The sequence below is a fragment of the Rhinatrema bivittatum genome, chromosome 1 (assembly GCF_901001135.1).
Source record: "Rhinatrema bivittatum chromosome 1, aRhiBiv1.1, whole genome shotgun sequence".
NCBI lineage: Eukaryota > Metazoa > Chordata > Amphibia > Gymnophiona > Rhinatrematidae > Rhinatrema > Rhinatrema bivittatum.
Window position 1 is genome coordinate 526094451 of NC_042615.1, and position 12301 is coordinate 526106751.

At 45.4% G+C, this 12301-nt stretch overlaps 1 protein-coding gene across 4 annotated transcripts in view; it reads left to right on the forward strand.

The window, feature by feature from the left end:
• The window catches only part of SMARCA2 (SWI/SNF related, matrix associated, actin dependent regulator of chromatin, subfamily a, member 2), a 604786-nt gene that overhangs the window by 210501 nt on the left and 381984 nt on the right, over positions 1-12301 (forward strand). For all 4 annotated transcript variants that reach the window (XM_029613254.1, XM_029613271.1, XM_029613280.1 and 1 more), the window contains exon 14: positions 11941-12041. In XM_029613254.1, the coding sequence (XP_029469114.1) occupies positions 11941-12041 (101 nt within the window). The remainder of the gene's footprint in view (positions 1-11940; positions 12042-12301) is intronic.

The following is a 12301-nucleotide window of genomic DNA, read 5'->3' on the forward strand; positions in this document are numbered from 1 at the left end:
TACATTACACAGTACCAAAGGAACCTCTGGAAGCAGATGGAGGAATTCATACCATCTTTGCCCCAAGAATTCAGAGAACCAGCACAACATCTGATCCAAAAAGCCTTTGAAGCTGGTAAACATGAAGTGAGGGCTGCCTATGACTCTTTTGAGACTGCCTCAAGAGTAGCAGCTTCTGGCATAAGTGCTCGTAGATGGGCCTGGTTAAAAGCATCAGACCTCAGGGCAGAGGTCCAAGAAAAATTAGTAGACCTTCCCTGCACGGGGGATAACTTGTTTGGCACTAAGGTTCAGGAAGCAGTCTCTCAGCTTAAAGAGCATACGGAGACCTTGAGGCAATTATCTTCCCTATACCTCATGATACCGCTACCCACGCTGTACGTCGTACCCAGCGAAGGGATATACGTAGGCCCTATTACCGGCCTAAAAGATACTATCCACCGGCTACAAGGCCTCGCCAACCAAGATCCCAGAACAGGCCACAACCTCGCCAACAAAGAACATCCAGACCTGCACCCCCTGCTCAAACAGGTCCTACAGCTGGTTTTTGAAAACATCTCCAGAGAACCCAGCCAATCTCTAAATCCTCACCCCCACTTCCCAGTGGGAGGCAGATTATCCCACTTCTACAGCATTTGGAACACCATAACAACAGATCTATGGGTTCTTTCCATTATACTCCACGGCTACAAGCTCGACTTTCTTACAGTACCTACAGAGCTTCAAGCACCCGTGATTCCTCTCAGCAGAAATCACATCCCTCAACTTCAAATAGAATTATCCACCCTTCTGAAATCCAGGGCCATAGAACCAGTGCCCCAGTCTCAGCAGGGCAGAGGATTCTACTCCCGATATTTCCTCATTCCAAAGAAATCAGGAGGCTTACGACCCATCCTAGACCTCCGAAATCTAAACAAATTTCTAAAGAAGGAAAAATTCAGAATGGTATCCCTAGGTACCATGCTTCCACTCCTTCAAAAGGAAGATTGGCTTTGTTCTCTGGATCTTCAAGACGCTTATGCTCACATTCCAATATTCCCTCCTCATCGCAAGTACCTGCGCTTCATGGTGGGTCATCAACATTTTCAATACAGAGTTCTGCCGTTCGGACTTGCCTCTGCTCCCAGAGTATTCACAAAATGCCTGGCAGTAGTAGCAGCACACTTGCACAAGCAAGGTGTGCATGTCTTCCCATATCTAGACGATTGGCTCATCAGAAGTCCGTCTCAACAGGGAGCAATCAATTCTCTCAATCAAACCATTGCTCTACTTCACGCCATGGGATTTCTCATAAATTATCAAAAGTCCCATCTCATACCGTCTCACTTGCTCCAATTCATAGGAGCAGAGTTAAACACCATCCTTTCAAAAGCGTTTCTACCCAAGGATCGAGCAGAAACATTAGCCGTCCTAGCACGCTCGATGCTCTCAAGCACGCACACAACAGCTCATCGTATTCTAATCCTGTTAGGACACATAGCCTCAACAGTTCATGTCACTCCCATGGCAAGACTAGCCATGAGAGTAACCCAATGGACATTACGGTCACAATGGATCCAAGCCATTCAACCACTACATTCTCCAATTCAGGTAACCCACCAACTGCGCTCTTCGCTCCATTGGTGGATCAACACGAACAACTTGCGCAAGGGCTTACCCTTCCAACAACCAGTTCCACAAATCACTTTGACTACAGATGCATCCACCTTGGGTTGGGGAGCTCACATAGACAGTCTCCAAACTCAAGGAACGTGGACAAACCTCGAAGCAACATATCAAATCAATTTTCTGGAACTTCGAGCTATACGTTATGCCCTGCATGCGTTCAAGGACTGTCTTTCACACAAGACTATTCTGATTCAAACAGACAATACAGTTGCCATGTGGTACATCAACAAACAAGGAGGTACGGGCTCGTATCTCCTTTGTCAAGAAGCTGCACAGATTTGGGGCTGGGCACTGAATCACTCAATGTTCCTACGGGCCACTTATCTGGCAGGCATACACAACGTAGTGGCGGATCGACTCAGTCGTCAATTCCAACCACACGAGTGGTCCCTGGATCCTGCAGTAGCGACCAGAATATTCCAACGTTGGGGACATCCAACGATAGACCTTTTTGCGTCACATCTCAATCACAAAGTGGACAAGTTCTGTTCTCTCCGCATACAAAAGAACCAACCAGCCAAGGACGCCTTTGCTCAGCCTTGGAACTCAGGCCTACTATACGCGTATCCTCCGATACCGCTCATAACCAAAACTCTTGTGAAGCTACAACAGGACAAAAGGTACCATGATACTCATAGCCCCGTATTGGCCTCGACAAGTATGGTTCCCCACACTGTTGGATCTCTCAGTCAGGGATCCAATTCGACTGGGCATAGCGCCCACTCTCATCACTCAGGATCAGGGTCGGTTACGACATCCCAACCTTCAGTCCCTGTCCCTGACGGCATGGATGTTGAAAGCTTGATTTTACAACCTCTCAATCTTTCATCCCATATATCTCAAGTACTCATAGCTTCACGTAAACCTTCCACAAGAAAGAATTACGCTTCCAAATGGAAAAGATTCACCTACTGGTGCAAGCAAAACAGCATGGATCCTTTTACTTGCACCATTCCTTCACTACTAGACTACTTATACCATCTTTCAGACTCTGGTCTTCAGACTTCATCCGTAAGAGTTCATTTAAGTGCAATCTCAGCTTACCATAATAAAGTAGGAGATGCACCAATTTCTACTCAACCTCTCATCAGCAGATTTATGAGAGGTTTAACTCAACTCAAACCACCAATTCGACCTCCAGTCGTACAATGGGACTTGAATCTGGTCTTAACAAGTCTTATGCGTTCCCCTTTCGAACCCATAGCCTCCTGTGACATGAAATTCCTCACATGGAAGACTGTCTTCCTCATAGCCATTACATCGGCTAGAAGAGTTAGTGAATTACAAGCTCTGGTCATGTACGCGCCCTACACAAGATTTTTCCTTGACAAAGTAGTCCTCCGTACACATCCAAAATTCCTTCCCAAGGTGGTCACTGAATTCCACTTGAATCAATCTATAGTTTTACCCACATTTTTTCCAAGACCTCACTCTCACCAAGGAGAAGCGGCCTTGCATACTTTGGACTGTAAACGTGCTCTATCTTTTTATTTAAACCGAACTGCAGTTCACAGAAAATCCACTCAGCTCTTTGTATCTTATGATCCAAACAAACCAGGTAAAGCAGTGGGTAAGCATACTCTATCCAGTTGGCTAGCAAATTGTATACAGTTTTGCTATGAATCTGCAGGCCTTCCTCTCCAAGGACGAGTAAAGGCACATTCAGTAAGAGCAATGTCAACCTCAGTAGCACATTATCGTTCAGTGCCAATTCTTGACATCTGTAAAGCAGCAACATGGAGTTCCCTTCACACCTTTGCAGCTCATTACTGTTTGGACAAAGAAGGACGACAAGATTCAGCCTATGGGCAATCTGTCTTAAAGAACTTGTTTCCAGTTTAATCCCAACTCCTTCTACATCCAATCTGCTGTGATCTTCGGCTGACTCATTCTTCGACAAGGCATTCCGGTTACCTGCATGGACAATGACTCAGCCTCTAGCTTGCTAATCACCCATATGTGAGGACTAGCATCCTGCTTGTCCTGGGATAAAGCAAAATTGCTTACCTTGTAATAGGTGTTATCCCAGGACAGCAGGATGTAGTCCTCACGGAACCCACCCGCCACCCCGCGGAGTTGGGCCTTCCTATTTTTCTACTCTTATTTTTGCTCCTGCTTATTGCTACATACAAGACTGAAGTGAGACCCCTGTGGCAGAGAATATCATGGCATGCTGAGCATGCCCAGTAGCCTCAGGCTGCCAGTCAAAAGTTCTAGAAACTTTGACAGAAGTTTTCCCGCACTAGGGCTCCGTTACTGACGTCACCCATATGTGAGGACTACATCCTGCTGTCCTGGGATAACACCTATTACAAGGTAAGCAATTTTGCTTTTCTTCATCAAAACTATTGGTGAAGAATTCCATTGGAGTTTTTGCCTGAATCAGACCCTGACAGAGTGGCTTCTGACCATGATGTCAGACTCTGACCAGGCACAGGGCCCAAGAAAGCTGGTGGAGATGGCTGGGACATGTTGTAATTTGAAGGAGTTAAAGAATGGCAAGAAAGCGATAATTTGGGCTTTGGGAATCTGGAGGTTTTCAACAACATAGCTCCTCTATCAATTTTTCTCTCTCATTTGTTCTGGTAAGACTTTCTATTATGTTGGAGGTGATCTGGGATGCTAAAATTGAAAAATGTATGTCAACCCAGTTTGTCATTGTCTCTTCAGCTACAAGACATTTCAGGTAAAGTTAATGAGCTCTCAATGGAAGTTAGGGATCTCAAAAAATCCTTGGGATCTTTAGAATCTGCTATAAAGGTGGTTCAGCAACATGCTCAAACCATATCTAAAGATAATACTGCTATTCATAACAAATAGGAAAATTTGGAGAGCACGCCCTGCATGGATCTGATGGCAACATTCCGGAATTCCAAAGTCCCACGCTTCTTTGCTCGCCGCAGAGAAACAGGGGCGGAAGGAGTAGACGCTCTAGCGCTTCCATGGCCGACGAATGTGTTGCTGTATGTTTTTCCACCTTGGCCCCTAATCGGAAAGGTGCTCAGGAGAATAGAGCTTAATCTGTCCGAAGTGATCCTAGTGGCTCCTGAATGGCCGTGGCACCCTGGGTTTGCGGATCTAGTCAATCTCGTGGTGCAAGGTCCTCTGCGGTTCCCAGATCTCCCAAACCTGCTTCATCAAGGACCTGTATGTTTCGACCAAGTCGATTGCTTTTGTCTAGTGGCATGGTTTTTGAGAGGCAGTGGTTGAGGAGGAAGGGATATTCAGATGCGGTAGTTTCTACACTCTTGAGATCGCATAAGACTTCCATGTCCCTGTCCTATGTTCGCGTATGGAAGGTGTTTGAGGACAGGGGGGGATTCTGCCTACTCGAGCGTCTGTGCCGGAGATTTTGTGTTTTCTTCAAGCTGGTTTGGCAAAGGGATTATCGTGTAGTTCCTTGCAGGTGCAGGTCGTAGCGCTTGGGTGTTTACGCGATACCGTTCAGGGAGTTCCATTAGCAACGCACCCGGATGTGTCTCGTTTCCTTCGCAGAGCAAAGCATCTACTGCCTCCGGTGTCCCATCCGTGTCCATCCTGGAATCTAAATTTAGTACTTTCCGCCTTGTGTACTGCATCGTTTGAACCTTTGAAAAGAGCGACATTGAAGGATCTCATGTTGAAAGTGGTGTTCTTGGCAGCAATCTCCTCTGCTTGGCAGGTTTCTGAGCTTCAGGCTTTGTCGTGCAGAGAGCCATTCCTGAGGATTTTGGATTCGGGGATATCCTTGAGGACGGTTCCTTCCTTCCTACCGAAGGTAGTCTCCTCTTTTCATTTAAATCAATCGGTGGAGCTTCCTTCCTTTTCGGATTTGGACTGTTCTGATCCTCTCTCTCGAGACTTAAGGAAATTGGATGTTCGTAGGGCGCTGCTGCGTTATCTTGAGGGTACCAATGGTTTCGGGTATCAGATCATCTCTTTGTGCTCTAGAGTGGTTCTAAATGAGGTAATTTAGCATCAAGGACCACTATCGCCCGATGGTTGAAGGAGGCTATCAATTCTGCTTACTTGCTGAAGGGGCAAGTCCTTACCTCAAGGGCTTCGCGCACATTCTACTCGTGCTCAGGCTACATTGTGGGCGGAATGTCAGCATATTTCGCCACAGGAGATTTGTAGAGCAGCCACTTGGATATCGTTACATACGTTTGCCAGGCACTACTGCCTGGATGTCCAGGATCCAGGTGCCAGGGGGATTTGGAGCAGGTGTGCTGAGAGCGGGCCTCTCCGGATCCCAGCCCAGGTAAGAGAGCTCTGGTACATCCCAGGAGTCTGGACTGATCTGGGTACGTACAGCAGGAGTCTGGACTGATCCGGGTACGTACAGGGAAAGGAAAATCGGTCCTTACCTGATAATTTTCGTTCCTGTAGTACCACGGATCAGTCCAGCGTCCCGTCCATTTGGCGTTCCCAGGTAATTGAGAGTCCGCTCATTCAGCTTTTCTTGGTTTTAATCGGCAGATCTTTGTTTATCGTGTCTCACTGGTTCCGTTCTTGCTTGGGGGTTAGTGAACCAGTTTAAGTTGTTAGGTTACTGTATATAGTTAGTTTGGGTTTGTACCATTCTGCATTGTGACTGAGCAATACTGACGGGACTGTAGGTGGCATCCTGGTATTTATGGCAGAGTCCATCAAAATTTCTCTGTCTCCATCTGCTGGAGGGGAGACAAAATCCAGGAGTCTGGACTGATCCGTGGTACTACAGGAATGAAATTATCAGTAAGAACCAATTTTCCTTTCTTCTGGATCCATGCAGAAGCAGGGTTTGATAAGATAGCTGTCTTTTCGAGGAATTTGTAGGCTGACCGGAGAAAGTGCAGGATAGAGTTCTGGAAGTGCGAAGCCCATCCAATAAAGGCGGGCTGTTCCACTCCTCCCTGGTGGCTATCGGAGGAAGGTCGCCCCATTTTTACGAGGAGTGGCCCAGAATCACTTCCGACCAGTAGGTTCTGGAAGTAATAAGGAACCGGCTATGCCTTAGAATTTTCTCAATCCCTCAAAGAGACCTTTGTGTTGTCCCATTGCGCTTCGCCCATCAAGTGGGCGGCAGTGCAGGACACTCTCTTCTACAGCTGCAGTGATTGGAAGCCATCATCCCGGTGCCACAAGAGGAGTTATTCCATGTACTTCATGGTTCCTAAGAAGGAGGGCTCGTTTCAGCCCATTCTAGATCTGCAAAGAGTCAACGCGGCTTTGCGCGTGCTACACTTTCTGATGGAAATGTTGCAGACAGTGATTGAAGCGGTGCGCAAGGGGGAGTTTCTAGCCTCCTTGGATCTAATGGAGGCATATCTCCACATTCCCAACAGAACAGACCATCAGAAGTTTCTTCACTTCACTGTGCTAGGAGAGCATTTTCAGTTTCAAACTCTTCCCTTCGGGCTAGCTACTGCACTAAGAACGTTCAGGAAGTGATGGTGGTGGTAGCAGTGGCCCTCTGAAGAGAAGGGGTAACATAGAAACATAGAAATGACGGCAGAAGAAGACCAAACGGCCCATCCAGTCTGCCCAGCAAGCTTCACACATTTTTTCTCTCATACTTATCTGTTTCTCTTAGCTCTTGGTTCTATTTCCCTTCCACCCCCACCATTAATGTAGAGAGCAGTGATGGAGCTGCATCCAAGTGAAATATCTAGCTTGATTAGTTAGGGGCAGTAGGGGTAGTAACCGCCGCAATAAGCAAGCTACACCCATGATTATTTGTTATACCCAGACTATGTTATACAGCCCTTATTGGTTGTTTTTTCTTCTCCCTTGCCGTTGAAGCAGGGAGCTATGCTGGATATGCGTGAAGTATCAGTCTTTCTCCCATGCCGTTGAAGCAGAGAGCCATGCTGGATATGCATTGAAAGTGAAGTATCAGGCACATTTGGTTTGGGGTAGTAACCGCCGTAACAAGCCAGCTACTCCCCACTTTGTGATTGCGAATCCTTTTTTCTTCTCCGCTGCCGTTGAAGCTATGCTGGAAATGCGTGAAGCATCAGTTTTTCTTTTCCCCTGCTGTTGAAGCAGAGAGCTATGCTGGAAATGCGTGATGTATCAGTCTTTCTCCCATGCTGCTGAAGCAGAGAGCCATGCTGTATATGCATTGAAAGTGAAGTATCAGGCACATTTGGTTTGGGGTAGTAACCGCCGTAACAAGCCAGCTACTCCCCTCTTTGTCAGTGCAAATCCTTTTTTCCACATTTCCTCTTGCTGTTGAAGCTTAGAGCGATGTTGGAGTCACAGTAAGCATGTGTATGTTTATTGAATAAGGGTATTGTGTCCAGGCAGTAGCCATCATTCTGGCGAGTCACCCACTCTTCATTGGCGGCCTCTTGACTTTATGGATACTAGTGCATCCGTACCTGGATGATTGATGATTGATTCGTTCAGGCAAAGTCAGAGGTAGAGTGTCACTGTTCCATTCAACGAGTGACGGAGCACCTAAAGATCCTGGACTGGGTGATAAACCTGACAAAGAGCCATCTGGAACCATCCCAGTCCTTACATAGAAACATAGAAATGACGGCAGAAGAAGACCAATTGGTCCATCCAGTCTGCCCAGCAAGCTTCACACTTCTTTTTTCTCATACTTATCTGTTTCTCTTGGCTCTTAGTAACCTTAGGTTCTATTTCCTTTTCACCCCCACTATTGATGTAGAGCAGTGATGGAGCTGCTTCCAAGTGAAATGTTAAGTTTGATTAGTTGGGTAAGTGGCAGCATAGCTCTCTGCCGTTGAAGCAGAGATATGCGTGAAGTATTAGTTTTTCTTCTCCCCTGCCGTTGAAGCAGGGAGCTATGCTGGATATGCATTGAAAGTGAAGTATGCCTTGAAAGTCACATTAACTATCATCAAATATTGAAAAGCCTAATAATTGGATTATCTGGGAGCACGATTCGATACCAAGTTAAGCAGGATGTTTCTTACCCCAGAAAGGGTGATCAAGTTACAGTCATAGGTGGTTCGGCAAAGGGACATGTCTATCCCCAAAGTCTGGGATTATCTACGGAGGAATCCTGATCCAGTCTCTTGTGGTGGCTGTTGCGGCTCAATTTAGAGAAAGGAGTGGATCTGGAAATTCTGAACTGGGTGGTAGTGACCACGGATTCTGGTCTCAACAGTTGGGGATCTACAGCCCAAGGGCAGTGGTCTCCAATGGAAATATCCTGGTCAATCAACCATCTGGAAACAAGGGCGGTCCGGAGGGCACTGTTGTTCTTTCTTCCTCAGGTTCAGGGATGGGTGGTATGGGTGTTCTCGGATAATGCGATGGTGGTGGACTATCAATTAGCAGGGCGGAATGAAGAGTCGATTGGTGGCTCAGGAGGTTCACAAACTTTGGGTGGAACTTCGTCTAGCAGTGCTTGCAGCCTCTCGTGGTAGGTGTGGACAATGTGCACACGGATTATCTCAGCAGACAACAGCTGGACCCAGGAGAATGGGAGTTGTCAATGGAGACCTTTCTGCTTATTTGGTACAGGCTGGGGCGAACCCCAGTTCAATCTCATGGCAACGAGGAAGAATGCCAAGGTGGCCAAGTTTTTCAGCCGCTGGAGGGAATTCAGCTCTGCAGGGATAAACGCTCTAGTTCAGCCATGGCCAGGGAGGCTCCTGCTATATGTCTTCCCCCCATGGCTGCTCATAGGTTGGGTGTTGCGGTGCATTGAGCAGCATCAGGGGATAGTGATCCTAGGAGCGCCAGAGTGGCCGCACCGTCTGTGGTTTGCAGACCTAATTCAGCTAGTGGTAGTCAGGCCCATCCAGTTAAGCCACCTAAGTGGAGTGCTGTGTCAAGGACCCATCTTTTTGTAACAGGTGGATCACTTCTGTCTAGCAGCCTGGCTTTTGAGAGGCAGCGTTTTCACTTGATGGCGTGTTCAGAGCTGGTGATTGATATTCTTCTTCAGGCTAGAAGATCCTCTATTTCTTTGGCGTATGTCAGAGTTTGGAGAGTGTTTGAGTTCTGATGTGGGGTCCATGGCGCTGATCCTTTGCAGGTGAATGCTGCCCAAGTCTTGGCCTTTTTGCAAGAGGGCTTGTCAAAGGGTTTAGCCTATAATTCTCTCCAAGTCCAGGTGGCAGCCTTGGGTTGTTTCACAGGGAGGTTGCAGGGATGGCCCTTAGCATCTCATCTCGACATGGTACGTTTCCTTAAGGGAGCGAAGCATCTGCATCCTCCAGTCCGTAGCCTTTGTCCGTCCTGGAATTTTAATTTGGTTCTTCGAGTGGAGTATGGATCTCCCCTTGAGCCTTTGAGAAGGGCTTCTTTGAAGGACCTTACCCTGAAGACGTTCCTGGTGGCAATTTGTTCAGCGAGACGAATTTCGGAGCTTCAGGCCTTATCGTGCAAAAAGCCCTTTTTACAAATTTCCAGTGATGATGTTTTGTTGCGTACTATTCCTTCCTCTTTGCCCAAGATTGTATCGGCTTTTCATCTTAACCAGACGGTGGAGTTGCCGGGGTTTTCTCACCTCACACCTGATTCTCCACATGCAAGGAAATTTCATCTTTTGGATGTGCGGCAGGTTCTCCTAATATATATCAAAGTCATGAATGTTTTTCGGACCTCGGAATATCTTTGTTGTTCAGTGGACTAAAGAAGGATTACAAGGCAACTAAGAGTACAATTACTTAGTTAAAGGAGGCGATAATTTTGGCCTATATTTTTAAAGGTTGGTCGATCCTTAAGGGATTGTGGGCGCATTCCACTAGGGCACAGGCAGCCTCCTGGGCAGAGTGTCAGTTGGTGTCTCTGCAAGAGATTTGTCGAGCAGCAATTTGGTCCTCTTTGAACACACTTACTAGACATTACTGTTTGGATGTCAGGACCCCAGAGGAGGCCTCTTTTGGTGAAAGTGTTCTGCTGCGTACAGATCTTTCAGGATCCCTCCCAGTGTAGAGGTGCTTGGGTACATCCCACTTGTCTGCACTGATCTGGGGTATGAACAGGAAAGGAAAATTGGTTGTTAGTTGCTAATTTTCGTTCCTGCAATACCACAATCAGTCCAGACTTCCATCCCATTATGATTTTGTTGAAAGACCACTCCTATTTCTGGATGCTGCTGTTGATGCAGAATTTAACTTTTGTGCTGTAGAATTATGAATGAGATTGTACATAATTCTCAGTTATTTAAGACTTGAAATTTCCTTTCCTTTCCCCTAGTTCAGGAGTCAATTTGTTGGGAGTTCCATCTTGTCCCTGAGCTCGCTTTAGAGGGAGTTTGGGGTTAGACATCTTGGCTTGGGTACAGATCAATACTGAGGGACTGCAGGTGGCACTCTCTGTTAAGTAGAAGTGCCTGAAAAGCTTTTATTCTCTTCCTCCATCTGCTGGTAGGGATGCCAAACCCACTTGTCTGGACTGATCTGTAGTATTCCAGGAGCGAAACTTAGCAGGTAAGAACCAATTTTCTTATTTTCTATTTCTAAGATTGATCAGAGAAGTTAGAGTTTCTTAACTCCTTCTTGATATGTACCTGTGTGTAATGAGCCTTAATTTAGTAATGGTAAGGTTTAGCCGTGGGTTTTTATTTATTTATTTAAATTTTTTTTAAAATATTCTGCTTTTCGCACTTTTTTCAGCACTTCAAAGCAGCTTTTTCCTAATTTAATCTCATAGCAGTTTATGTATGAGGCCACCCCCTCTTTGCTTATAGGTGATGCGATATTTTTTCCTCGATTGTTGTTTTTCCTTTTTTTTTAAATAATTATTGCTTTTTGCTGTTTTCATATGGAACATTTTTGTTTTCTAATTGAAAGTTAATAAAGAATATTTAAAAACAGAAAAAGAGAAACATATAAAGGTCTTCATTGTAGTGAAACCATAGAATTTGAAATGACCAAAACAGACTTTGATTTCTAGTCTGGAACCCATTGCATAAGAAGATAAAATATAGCAATAAATATAATAGTCTTGTCTACATTATGAAAAAGGAAGAAACTGATTGGTTTATTTTGAGACAAAATAATGTACATCACTGCTTCACAGTGCTTTATTTCAAGAAGACATAAGGTTTCCTTTCTTTAACAATTTGACTAAGGATTAAAAAAATGTTTTACTTTAAAGTCTCCTTTTTGTGTCTCTTTTTGTAGATTAGACTAGTATTCTGATTACGAAGCTGAGTGAATCTTGTACTACTGAATAAGATGGAGAAAAGTCAGATGAATTTGGGATTATTTTTCCTTTCCTGATAGTCATGGAGGGAGCTATGCTGAAGACATGCTTGAGATCTTTAGCTGTTCAAATATTCGTCTACTGTTAAAAGAAAAGTTCTCTTTCTCTTCTCTGTAGGATGAAGATGATGAATCCAGTAGACTTGAAGCAGAAGACAAAATACGTAAAAATCTAAACACTGATGACGTTACTGAGAATGATGCTAAGCAGATCATTGAGTAAGTGAACCGTGCTCATGTTTTTCACTGGATGATGGGCCTTCTAGGCCTTCCCCTACACTCTTTCTAACCCTCTGTATTCATGTAAAAGTGTGTTAATGTGCCTTACTTCTATAAATGTCCACAAGATCTGTTTCACCTCCATAACAATACATTCCATGTACATTGATTTAGAGTACATGTTGTAGCAGTGTGTAAAGTAGTACTGTGCTATAGATCAGTGGTTCTCAACCTTTTTTTGGCTGGGACACACCTGACAG